Source organism: Callospermophilus lateralis, chromosome 3 (genome assembly GCF_048772815.1).
Source record: "Callospermophilus lateralis isolate mCalLat2 chromosome 3, mCalLat2.hap1, whole genome shotgun sequence".
In the NCBI taxonomy this organism is placed as follows: domain Eukaryota; kingdom Metazoa; phylum Chordata; class Mammalia; order Rodentia; family Sciuridae; genus Callospermophilus; species Callospermophilus lateralis.
Window position 1 is genome coordinate 117,832,694 of NC_135307.1, and position 11,691 is coordinate 117,844,384.

General features: G+C 36.5%; 1 protein-coding gene across 1 annotated transcript in view; it reads right to left on the reverse strand.

Annotated features, from left to right (window-relative positions):
* The window catches only part of Ptpn9 (protein tyrosine phosphatase non-receptor type 9), an 85,981-nt gene that overhangs the window by 15,230 nt on the left and 59,060 nt on the right, over positions 1-11,691 (reverse strand). Inside the window, exon 8 of the mRNA XM_076851129.2 lies at positions 5,291-5,384. Coding sequence (XP_076707244.1) covers positions 5,291-5,384 — 94 coding nt within the window. The remainder of the gene's footprint in view (positions 1-5,290; positions 5,385-11,691) is intronic.

The window sequence follows — 11,691 nt, forward strand, 5'->3', positions numbered from 1 at the left end:
AGGATGGGCCAATAACCAGACTCCATTACTGTCTGAGCAAAGCAACTTCTAGCCAAATTCAAAGGAGTCTCTCTAAATAGCTCCTGACTCCCTCTCTTCCAGGGTCTTTTTCCAGTTCCCAACATCTTCAGTCTTATTTACTTCAACATACTTTATTTTTTTATTTTTTCTTTTGCCATACTAGGAATCAATACTAAGACCTAGTGAATGCTAGGCAAGCCCTAAGCCACCAAGCTATATCCCTAGACCTTTTTATTTTGATTTTGAGATATGGTCTCACTAAGTTACCCAGGTTGGCCTTGAACTTGCAATCTTCCTCTTGCCTCAGCCTCCTGAGTAACTGAGATAACAGGCATTCACCTCATACCTGGTTGCAATATCATTTTATATTAAATTTACAAGATCTATGCCAACTGCCTTTAATCCAGGCTAATTTAAAAAAAAAAAAAGAAAGACTGATACATCTATCCTTTCAAATCATACTATAACTAGTTGACAGTTGAATGGATAGACAAAAGAGTTGAGAGTTTAGGAAAATAAAAGAAAAAAAGTTTCAGCTAGACATAGTGGCACAGGCCTGTAATCCTTGTTACTAGGGAGGCTGAGGCAGGAGAATCACAAGCCTGAGGTCAGTTTCAGCAACTGAGTGAGACCCTTTCTCACAAAATAAAAACTAAAAAAGGGCTGGAAGTGTAGCTCAGTGGTAAACAGATTCTGGGTTAAATCCCTAGTACCTAACCCCTCAAAAAAAAAAAAAAGAAGTAGGGAATGTAGTTCAGTGATACACCAGCCCTGGGGTCAATCCTCAGCATCACCAAAAAGAAAAAGTTGCAATAGCAAACCAGGGAAAACCCATACATGCACTATTCCATTGTACAGAAGTCAGTGATTCCTCTTTTAACCTATTACCATTACTCTACTGGGTCCTATCACATGGAAAGGAATCTGAAGTGTCAGCACTCCATGGCTACAGACATCTCCACCTCATGTTCAAACTCATGAAACTTGGATATGTGTCCATTAGTCAAACAGTCTATCAACTTTTCACTCTCCTATTTATTTAGTTAGGGGTTTTCTGTTCTTTTCCCCTCCTAAGGAGTTAGCACCCACATTACTAGTATTCTAGCCTGACATAGACAACTCCACTGAGCTAACAGACTACCTGCAGGAGATCAGCAAGCTAAAAGCCTTACCCACTCCCAACCAGGCTTCTCAGTTCAAGGTAGACCTACAGTTAGCAAAAACCTACTCGACCTCTTCTCAGCCAGGTACATTCAAGTGTATACCTTTGAGGATCCAAGGAAAGAGACACAGAAAAGTACGTAAGATTTTCCTGATATAGGAATCAACACTACTACATACCTAAGTAATAAATAAGCAGTTATGCCAGAATCTGTCTTGATATTTTGAAGAAATATATTACCTCTAAAGGAGACCTATTATTTCTTTATTTTTGGTACTAGAAATGAACCCAGGGAGCTTTACCACTGAGCTACATCCCCAGCGCTTTTTTTTTCTTTCTTTCTTTGAGTCGGGGTCTCAATAAATTGCTGAGGGTGGACTTGAACCTGGAATCTTACTGTCTCAGCCTCCCAGGTCAATGGGATTACAGGTGTGTGCTAATGCATCCAACTCCTATTATTTCTTTATAACTAAGGATATTAGCTTTTAACATCTTTGTCTCTGAGATCACTTGTTTCCGGGAATATTGGCAAATTCAGAAGAAGCATCAGATGTTACAACTAAAAATGACCTCAGAGACAAAGCATAGGACTGGGAGCAAACTGAAATAGGAGGATGAGCCAAACCAAACACAACACATAGTTAAGTTTATATGGATTGAATGCTTGTGTCCACTTCCAAAATTCATGTTTTAATCCTAACAGCCAATGTGATGGCATTAGGGGTCAGAACCTTTATGAGTTTTGTGAGGTAATTATATCATGAGGACCACCAAAGTGGAACCCTCAGTACTTTTTTTTTTTTGGTACCAAGGATTGAACCCAAGGGTGCTCAACCACTGACCCACATCCCCAGACCTGTTTTATATTTTTATATTTAGAGACAGGGTCTCTCCAAGTTGCTTAGGGCCTAAATTGCTGAGGCTGGCTTTTAACTCACAATTCTCCTGCCTTAGCATCCCAAGCTGCTGGGATTATAGGGGTGTGCCACCCTGGCACTTAGTACTCTTATAAAAGAAAAGAGTTGTCCAGGGTGGTGGCACACATCTGCATTCCCAACAACTTGGGAAGTTTAGGCAAGAGGATAGCAAGTTCAAGATCAGTCTCAGCAACTTAGTGAGATCCTATCTTAAAACAAAAAGGGTTGTGGGAGGGGAGGGTATAGCTCAGTGGTAGAGGGCCTTTTGGTTCAATCCCCAGTCCCTAAAACAAATAGATAAATAAAATAAAAAAGAAAAGCTCCAGGACAGGGATTGTGGCTCAGCGGTAGAGTGCTCGCCTAGCATGTGCAGGGCCCTGCATTCAATTCTCAGCACCACATAAAAATAAAAATGAGTGGAATAAAGGTATTGTGTCCAACTACAACTAAAAAAATAAATATTAAAAAAAGAAAGAAAAGCTCCAAGTAAGTATGTAAGGCAATGCATATATTAACTAGCTTGATTTAGCCATTTGACAATGTATACTAATTATTTTGTTTTTGTATACATATTTCAAAATATTGTGTTGTACATTATAAATATACAGATTTTGTTATTGAAAATAAATGTCAAGAAACAAAATAAGAATAATCCTGAAAGTAGAAAATCCATGAGTATACAATATCCCTGAAACTAAATAAAGAAATAATGTCCAAAAAGCTAAAGACAAACAAACAAAAAACCTGATGTCTCATTTACTGCACAATAAAGCCACTGCCAATGTTTTCAGTAGTGAGAGTAAAAGTCAGGCAATTATTTTCAGATTAATTATAGAATGGACTAGGATAGTTCCCAGGTTTTCACTTATTCACATACTTCCTGTCTAATAAGTGCAGTACAAACTGGAGACAGCGCTCAACAAAACAGATAAAGATATCTGACTCCATAGCCCCAAGTTAACCATTCTACTTCATTCCTTCAGAGCATGTACTATGACTATGAGGATCTCAGCAGTACTGATTAATTTACCCTCAGGTAGCCAGATACACTAAGCAATACTTCACAGGAGAAAATTGCAAGACTCCTGGGCAGGGCTGTGAGTTCAGTTCATGTGCCTGAAAGAGTAGGGTCAAGAGAGATTGAAACTATGACCCTAGGGTCCTGAATCACATATCATACATGCTCAAATACAAAGCACTGATTTTTCCAATATTTAGCCCCCAGAGTTGGACATAGTGGTACAAACCCATAATCACAGAAACTCAAGAGATTAAGGCAGGAGAATTCCAAGTTTGAGACCAGCCTTGGCAATTTAGCAAAACAAAGCCGTGAACTTGTGATTCTCCTGCCTCAGCCTCTTATGTTGCTGAAATTACAAGTGCACACCATTGCCCTTGGTTATAAGAAGTCTTTAAATATATGTAATGCTGAAGAGATTCTATTTAAATAACTTTCTTTTGAAACAGCAATTGCAGTCAATTTTTTTTCTCCCCCACCAATACTGGAGATTGAATGGGGATGGGAGGTAGGTTCTCTACCACTGAGCTACATCCCCAGACAATTTTAGTTTTATTTAGAAACAGGGTCTTGCTAAGTTGCCCAGAATGACCTTCAACTTGCAATTCTTTTACCTCAACTTCCTGAGTCACTGGAATCACAAGTTGTGCACCACTGCACCTAGCTCAATGCTATTTTTTGATAAGGATCACCAGAAAAAACTTGGTATATCAGAAAAAAAATATATATACATATATAATACCTAGTTAGTTGTTAATCTAAAATTCTAAGGTTAGATGTTACTTAAAAAAGGAATAAGTAGCTGGGTATGGTGACACACGCCTCTAATTCCAGCGACTCGGGAGACTGAGGCAGAAAGAGCTGGGGATGTGACTCGGTGTTTAAGCATTCCTGGGTTCAATCCTCATATCAACAACAACAACAACAACAAAAAAAAGAATAAGAAGAGTTGGAGTTGTGACTTGGTATAGTGCTTGCCTGGCATATATGAGGCACTGGGTTCAATTCTCAGCACCACATATAAATAAATTAAATAAAGGTTCATCAGCAACTACATATATATTATATGAAAAAAGAAATAAGTAAATGATTATAATATAGAGAATGTATGAGATGAATTAAAATTAAAAACTATCCTAATATTATCCTAATAGATTATTCTGGTTCAGAATAAACTTGCCAATGACAATATCATGCACTTAAAAGGAAATAAAGTTGAGGTATTCTGCAAAACCATGTGAGACTAATTTAAAAAATGGCTCAAATACAAGTAAAGACAAAGGTGCATGTGGGGGCTGAGGCTGTAGCTCAGTGGCAGAGCACTTTCCTAGCATGTGTGCAGCACTGGATTCTATCCTTAGCACCTCATAAAAATAAACAAATAAAATAAAGGCATATTGTCTATCTACAATTACAAAAAAAAATTTTTTTTAAAGGTGCACGTAAAAGGTGAGGGTGAGGCTGGGGATGTGGCTCAAGCAGTGACGTGCTCGCCTGGCATGCGCGGGGCGCTGGGTTCAATCCTCAGCACCTCATAAAAATAAAATAAAGATGTTGTGTCCACTGGAAACTGAAAAATAAATATTAAAAAAATTCTCTCTTTTATCTTTAAAAAAAAAAAGGTGAGGGTGAGTAAAATGTTTACTACATATCTCAATATTTTACATATGAGGTTTTTATTAATATGTACAGATATAAACAAATTAATACATAAGTAATAGTCATCTGGCCATTTCATCTCTATCTCTAGACATTTATGTATACAGTAGTTATCCACAACTTTTTTCAGATATAGATGGGAAAATTCATCACATATAATCAAAGTTGCCCTGTATTGCTACATATATATTCATCAAATTGGACTATATAGCCATGCCTTTACAACTAAGAAGTAAAATGAGAAATAATTTAACAATAAAAGAAACTACAATAAACCAGATCTTGTACTATCATAACATTAACATAAATAATTTAATTTACTTCCCACTCAGTACTATGAAATGGGCATTTAGGCACTTGTCTATTGTAACAGATTACTATGTAGCAAAATCAGAACTTGAACCTTATCTACCTTCAGTATCCATTTTCATTCTACTAAAATATTAATGTTTCACTTTGGGTGAGGTTTAATTTCCCCCAGTTATCCAAAAGAGATGGCATTTATCTGCATACCTGAGTGTGGCCACTTCGTTTTGTTAGTTTCACCCTAGTTTGGTCAAGACAGGGTACATCTCCGTAGCGGTTCTTTTCTAAGTTTCCTGGAGACCTGAAGGAAATGAAATAGACAAGCTAGAATAAAGAAAAAATAGGGGTAGTATGTAAATATATGTTTAAAGTCGGCAATTCAAAGCTGAGTGTCAATTACCACTGGTGTTCAGTTTTTCATTCTCGAGTCTATATAGTTCAATGTCATTTAATCGGGTTTTTGTTTATTTAGGGGAGATTTTGGGGTGTTGGCAATTGAACCCAGGGATGCATGCAGGCTGGGCATGTTATCTACCAATGACCTACACCTTCAAGTATTCATTTAGCATTTTAAAGTATATATATTACTTATAGAAATAAAGATATTTCCTTTCAAAAGAAAAGGGGAGTCCCACATGGACTACAACAGAGAGTGGTACTGGTAAGTGGAATACTGCTATCACAAATACTTAAAAATATGAAAGCAGCTTTAGAACTGAATAACAGGCAAAGTTTGGAAGAATCTGGAAATCTGGAAGTATAAGCCAGAAAAAGCCTAAACTGCCAAATATGAAGTATGAAGGGTGATTCTAGTGAGGGTTCAGAAGAAGAGGCCTTGCAGAAAGCCTCAATCTTCTTGGAGATTACCTAAGAGATTGTGATAAGAATCTTAGTAGAAATATGTACTGTAAAGGCAATTCTGATGATGTCTCAGACAGAAATGAGGAATATGTAATAAAGAGGAAGAAGGGGTGGAGAGAAAAAATAAGATACAGCACACATAAAAAAAATCTAACTGCAGACAAAAATTTCTACTACTCATTTCTCAAAAGATGTTCAAAATTAATTTGCTGAATCCCAGTTTGCCCTGGTGGACTGATAACCCATACTGTCTCTACTGTATCCAGCAGCTTTACTAGAATGAGATAAAGGAACTATTCAGTACAAAACCAACCAGCAGTGAAAACATCAAACAGATTTCAACCTGTTTTGGCAGAAAAAGCAGATGGGAAGATGTTAATTGGCTTGGCCAAATTCAGGAAGCTGGGATCTACACAGAGACAAAATGATACCCTCAAGTCTCTCACCCTGGAAGGCAAAATCTAAAATCTAAAAACAGCAATAAATGAAAATCCAAATGGCATACAATTAGAATCCCTGCCCAGTTCTCCCTGTTGTATCCTACAGTAATATCCAAGCTTGGATCCCCACTAGGCAAGACACTGGAGATTGGAGAACTCTCCCCTGACCCTTTCAGTATTGGGGATTGAACCCAGGGGCACTTTATAACTGAATTACATTCCTAGCCTTTTTCCTTTTTATTTTATTTTATTTTATTTATTTATTTATTTAGAGACATAGTCACTCTTATTTGCCCAGGCAGAAAAACTTTTTTTTTGTACAGGCATTGAATCCAGGCAGGGGTGCTTAAGCACTAAGCCACATCCCCAGCATATCATTAAGTTGCTAAGGGCCTCACTAAGTTGGTAAGGCTGGCTTCCAATTTGAGATTCTCCTGCCTCGGTTTCTGAAGTTGCTGGGATTAAGGCGTGTAAAATTGGACCCAGCAGAACTCTGATTTGGATGAGTAAATAGCCACTAGCAAGAAAACTCAATTGGAGTACAAACTGATCATTTTAATTTGAAGTTCACCCATACAAACAGAACTTCTACTAAGCAAGTTAAGGATCCCAGTACTAAGTGTGAACTAACAGCCATGGATCTCAAGATTATGAAGAAAGCCCCTAAACAAAGGGAACTAGTTTAAATATACATAGGAGAAAAAGGACAAAATAGTTTTTCAATAAGAGAAAAAGACTGCTAAAAGGCTATAAATAATATCCTGCAAGAGAAAAGAAATAATATCATTGTACAGAAAACAAGCAGAGGATGCTTTGAAAAAGGAACAATCAGTGAAAAGCTCTTGCAAATTAAAAATTGTATGCAGGGTTGTGATGTCTAGCTCAGTAGTGGAGCACCTGCTTTGCATGTGAGGCATGTTTCAATCCCACCACAGCAAAATAAAAAAAAAAAGGAAAAAAGATAGCCAAAATAGGAACTTCAATAGGTAAGAGTTCAGGAAATTACCAAGAACACAAAACAAATTTAAAAATATAAGAATTTTTAAGGGGCTGAGGTTATGGCTCAGTGGTAGAGCGCTTGCCTAGCATGTATGAAGCACTGGGTTTGATTCTCAGCACCGCATAGAAATAAATAAAGGTCCAGCAACAACTAATAAAATATTTAAATAAAAAGAAAAAAATTAAGAAAATAAAAAAATCATTCTAGGGCAGAAATCAGCAAACTATGGTCAGGACAACTGCTTTTGTTAATAAAGTTTTTTTGAAAATGGCAAAGCCAACCTGTTTATATGTTAATACCAACAGTGATGAGTAGTTGCAACAAAGATCCACAATGTAAAATAACTACTATCTTGCCCTTTACAAAAAGAAAAATATCAATTCTTACTTTTAGGAGTTCCAATCAGACTAATAGGGATATGAGATAAAGACAGGGAGAAAACAAACATGTCAGGAAGGAAGCATGAAAAACCAATTTTTTAAAAAGTCCTAAAGCTGCAGATGTAACACAGCCATAGTAGAGTGCTTGCCTAGCATGCACCAGGACTTCGGTTCAATCCCTGGTACTAAAAAAGAAAAAATAAATAAATGTCTTATATGGGGATGCAGCTTCAGTGGTACAGTTTCCCTAGAATGCACAAGGCCCTGGGTGAGATCCCTAGCACAAACAAAACAAAATATTCCAAGTTCAAAGGCTTTAAGATCAAAAGACCTATCAAGCACCCAGTATAATGAATGAAACAAAAGGATTAAACCAAGACATAGCATGATAAGATTTTTAAACATTAAAGGAGGTTAACTACAAATGAAAAGATTAAGAAGGAACAGAAACAACAGACTACTAGTACCGTAGCCAGCAATTAGAAAGGTATTGCCAGTTGAGCATGATGGTGCAGCTGTGTAATCCCAGCTGCTTGGGAGGCTGAGGCAGGAGAATTCCAAGTTCTAAGCCAACTTCAGCAACTCAGTGAGTCCCTGAGCAATTTATCGAGGCCATAAGCAACTTATTGAGACCCTGTCTCTAAAAACACAAAAAGGGCTGGGGATGTGGGTCAGTGGTTAAGCTGAGTTTAATCTCTGGTAAATAAAAATAAAAAAGAAAGAAGACAGGATAGGAAAGATGGTGGAATGAGATGGACATCATTACCCTAGGTATATATGAGATTGCACGAATTGTGCACCTCTAAACCGTGTAAAACCAGAGAATTAAAATGTTGTGCTCCGTTTGTGAACGATGAATTAAAATGCATTCTACTGTCATGTACAACTAAGTAGAACAAATAAAAAAATTAACAAAAAAAAAAAAAAAAAAGAAAGAAAGAAGGAAGGAAGTTATTGCTACAAAAATTCTAAGGTAAAATTATTTCTAACCAAGAATTCTATACTTTGCCAAACGCAATATAAGTGAGGAAATAGGATTAACAAAATAAAGAGCAAAAATTACAGGATGAAAAACAAAGACCAGGCCTAAAGTATAACCAACAACTAGTTTAGGTTGGAGCAAAAGAACAAAAAATTCTGAAAGTGATGTCTCCAGTTATAAAAATGGAATCAGGGTAGTGGCTGAGCCACAACTACCACGTGTGAGGCACTGGATTCAATTTTCAGAACTGCATATAAGTCCATCAACAACTTAAAAAAATATTAAAAAAAAATGAAATCAAATGACTATCTATTTGATTACTTGGGAAACAATAATGACAGGGTAAAATAAATCAGATTAAGCATACAGAAAAACAATCAGGATAGGTATAGAAAAAACTAAAAGACAGTTTAAAAATTAGATAACTCCAGAAGAAACAAAAAATGGATTTAGTTCATTATTTAATATGTTTATTCATTTTATAGTAGCACACTTAACCTCTGCAGTTAAAAAAAATCAGGGCTAGGGTTGTGGCTCAGCGGTAGAGCGTTTGCCTAGCACAGGCAAGGCCCTGGGTTTGATCCCCAACACCACATAAAAATGAATAAATAAAGATATTGTGTCCAACTACAATTAAAAAATAAATATTTAAAAAAAATCAGTCATAAAAATGTAAACAGTGACTACTGATTCAATTAAAATTTAAGACATTTAAGAAAGAAATGGTGACATGATATAAGAATCAAATGCTCACCTATAACAAAAACCAATAAAGAGAATCATAATCATTTTAATTTAGAAACAATACCAGGAGAAACAGTTGTTAAAAACTGAAAATAAGCTGGGCATGATAGCACATGCCTGTACTCCTGGCTACTTAGGAGGCTGAGGCAGGACAATGGCTTGAAACTACAAGTTAGAAACCGGCCAGGCAGGTATAGTGAGATCCAGTCTTAAGAGGAAAAAAAAAAAGCTGAAAATGGACGGTTATCGACAGTAGAATTGAGAGTAAAGCAAAAGATTGCTTATTTTGCTTCTGCTTTTTTTCCCCCTTGGTATTACTTGGTTTTTGAAAAAAAAATACTGCTTATTGATTGAAATGAAAAATTTACAAAGGTCACCCACATAAAATAATATTCCATATTATTCTAAGGGTATGTGTACGAAATTAAATGGAAAGAAACATATCATATTTGTACCAGTAGCTGCTTGTGGGAAGTGCAAAGAACTGAGGGTGATGATTGGAAGAAAATTCGGATTCATAATGAATTCTTCCTTTTATATAATTAAAAAAAAAAAAGACTCAAAGTAGCCAGGTGTGGTGCACATGCCTATAATTCCAGCAACTTGGGAGGCTGAGGCAGGAGGGCTGCAAATTGAAGGCCAGCCTCAGCAACTCAGTAAGGCCCTCAGCAATTTAGTGAGACTCTGTCTCAAAATAAAGAAGACTTACATAATCATGACAAAAAAGATTAATTATCGTGTCAATGTGTCTTCAGTTCAGGTGATATGCATGGAATTTGTTAGGTCATTCTTTGTAGTTTTCTACATCTTAAAAATTTCCCCTTGTGCCTACCTGATTTTTTTCCCTCCAGTATCAGAGATTAAATCTATGGACTTGCACATGCTAGGTAAACACTCTACCACTGAACTACACCCTCAGATTTTTTTTCTTAATTTTTATTTTGATAGAAGTCTGGGCAACTGCTCAGTTGCCCAAACTAACCTCAAATTTGGGATCCTACTGCCTCAGCTGCCTAATTAGCTGGGATTACAGGTGTGGACCACCACATCTGGCCCTAGCCAATTTTTTCAAATCAAAAAGTTGCAAAGACAATTCAATGGGAAAGATTTCCTTGTCAACACAGGGACCTGCAACAAATTAGATGTCCAATAACAAAATAAATGAATATCAAACTAAATCTTACAATTTATACAAAAATTCAACCTGGCTGAATAATGTGTCACATGCTTATAATCCCAGCTCTCATGAAGCTGAGCCAAAAAGGATAGCATATTTGGGGTTAGCCTTGGCCACTTAGAAAGACCTTGTCTTAAATAAAAAATAAAAAGGGATGGATTTTTTTTTAAAAAAAAGATTCAACACCATTAGCTATTAGGGAAATTCAAATTAAATAATTCTGGTAGATTACACATCTACCAAAATAGCTAAAATAAAAAATAGTGACACCACTAAATGCTGGTAAGGAAGTGAAGAAACTTGATTACTCATACATTGCTGATGGGAATACAGTATAGACACTCTGGAAAACAGGCAGTTTCTCATAAAAGCTAAACACAGAATTACCATATGACCTAGCAATTGAATTCCTGGACACTTATGCCAGAAGTAGAAACATGTTCACACAAAATCTAGAAACAAATGTTTGTAACAGCTTTATTTGCAATAGCCAAAAACTAGAAATAATCCAGATGTCCTTCAACAGGTGAGGGTTAAACAAACTGGTATATCCACAGCACAGCATACTGCTCAGCAATAAAAAGAATGAACAATTCAGATGAATCTTCACAGAATTACACCTAGTAAAAAAGCCATCTCATCATCATATGGTATGATCCTGTTTATGCAACATTTGTGTTGAGGCTTCCTCACCTTGTTCCAGAGGTTTCTGCAATTTTTCACTGCTGATAGGTAACTGCATTAGAAGAGCAGGTTTGGGTGTCTGTTTGGCCATCTGCCAATCAGAGAATATGTCACAGTCTGATGAGAACACTTTACAGTCTTGCCTCTTTATTGAAAGATGGAGCCCTATTTCAGTTCTAGAACTCAGAATCTTCAGCAACTCCAACTCTGTCTTATACCAAGTCCTTATAGAACTACTACCCCAAAAGACTATGTCTCCCTTGGAATTCTGGATTATGAAGTAAATATCAGAATATTCACTATTGCCAAGTACTCCTCCCTTCTGTAAGGTTCTGCCTTC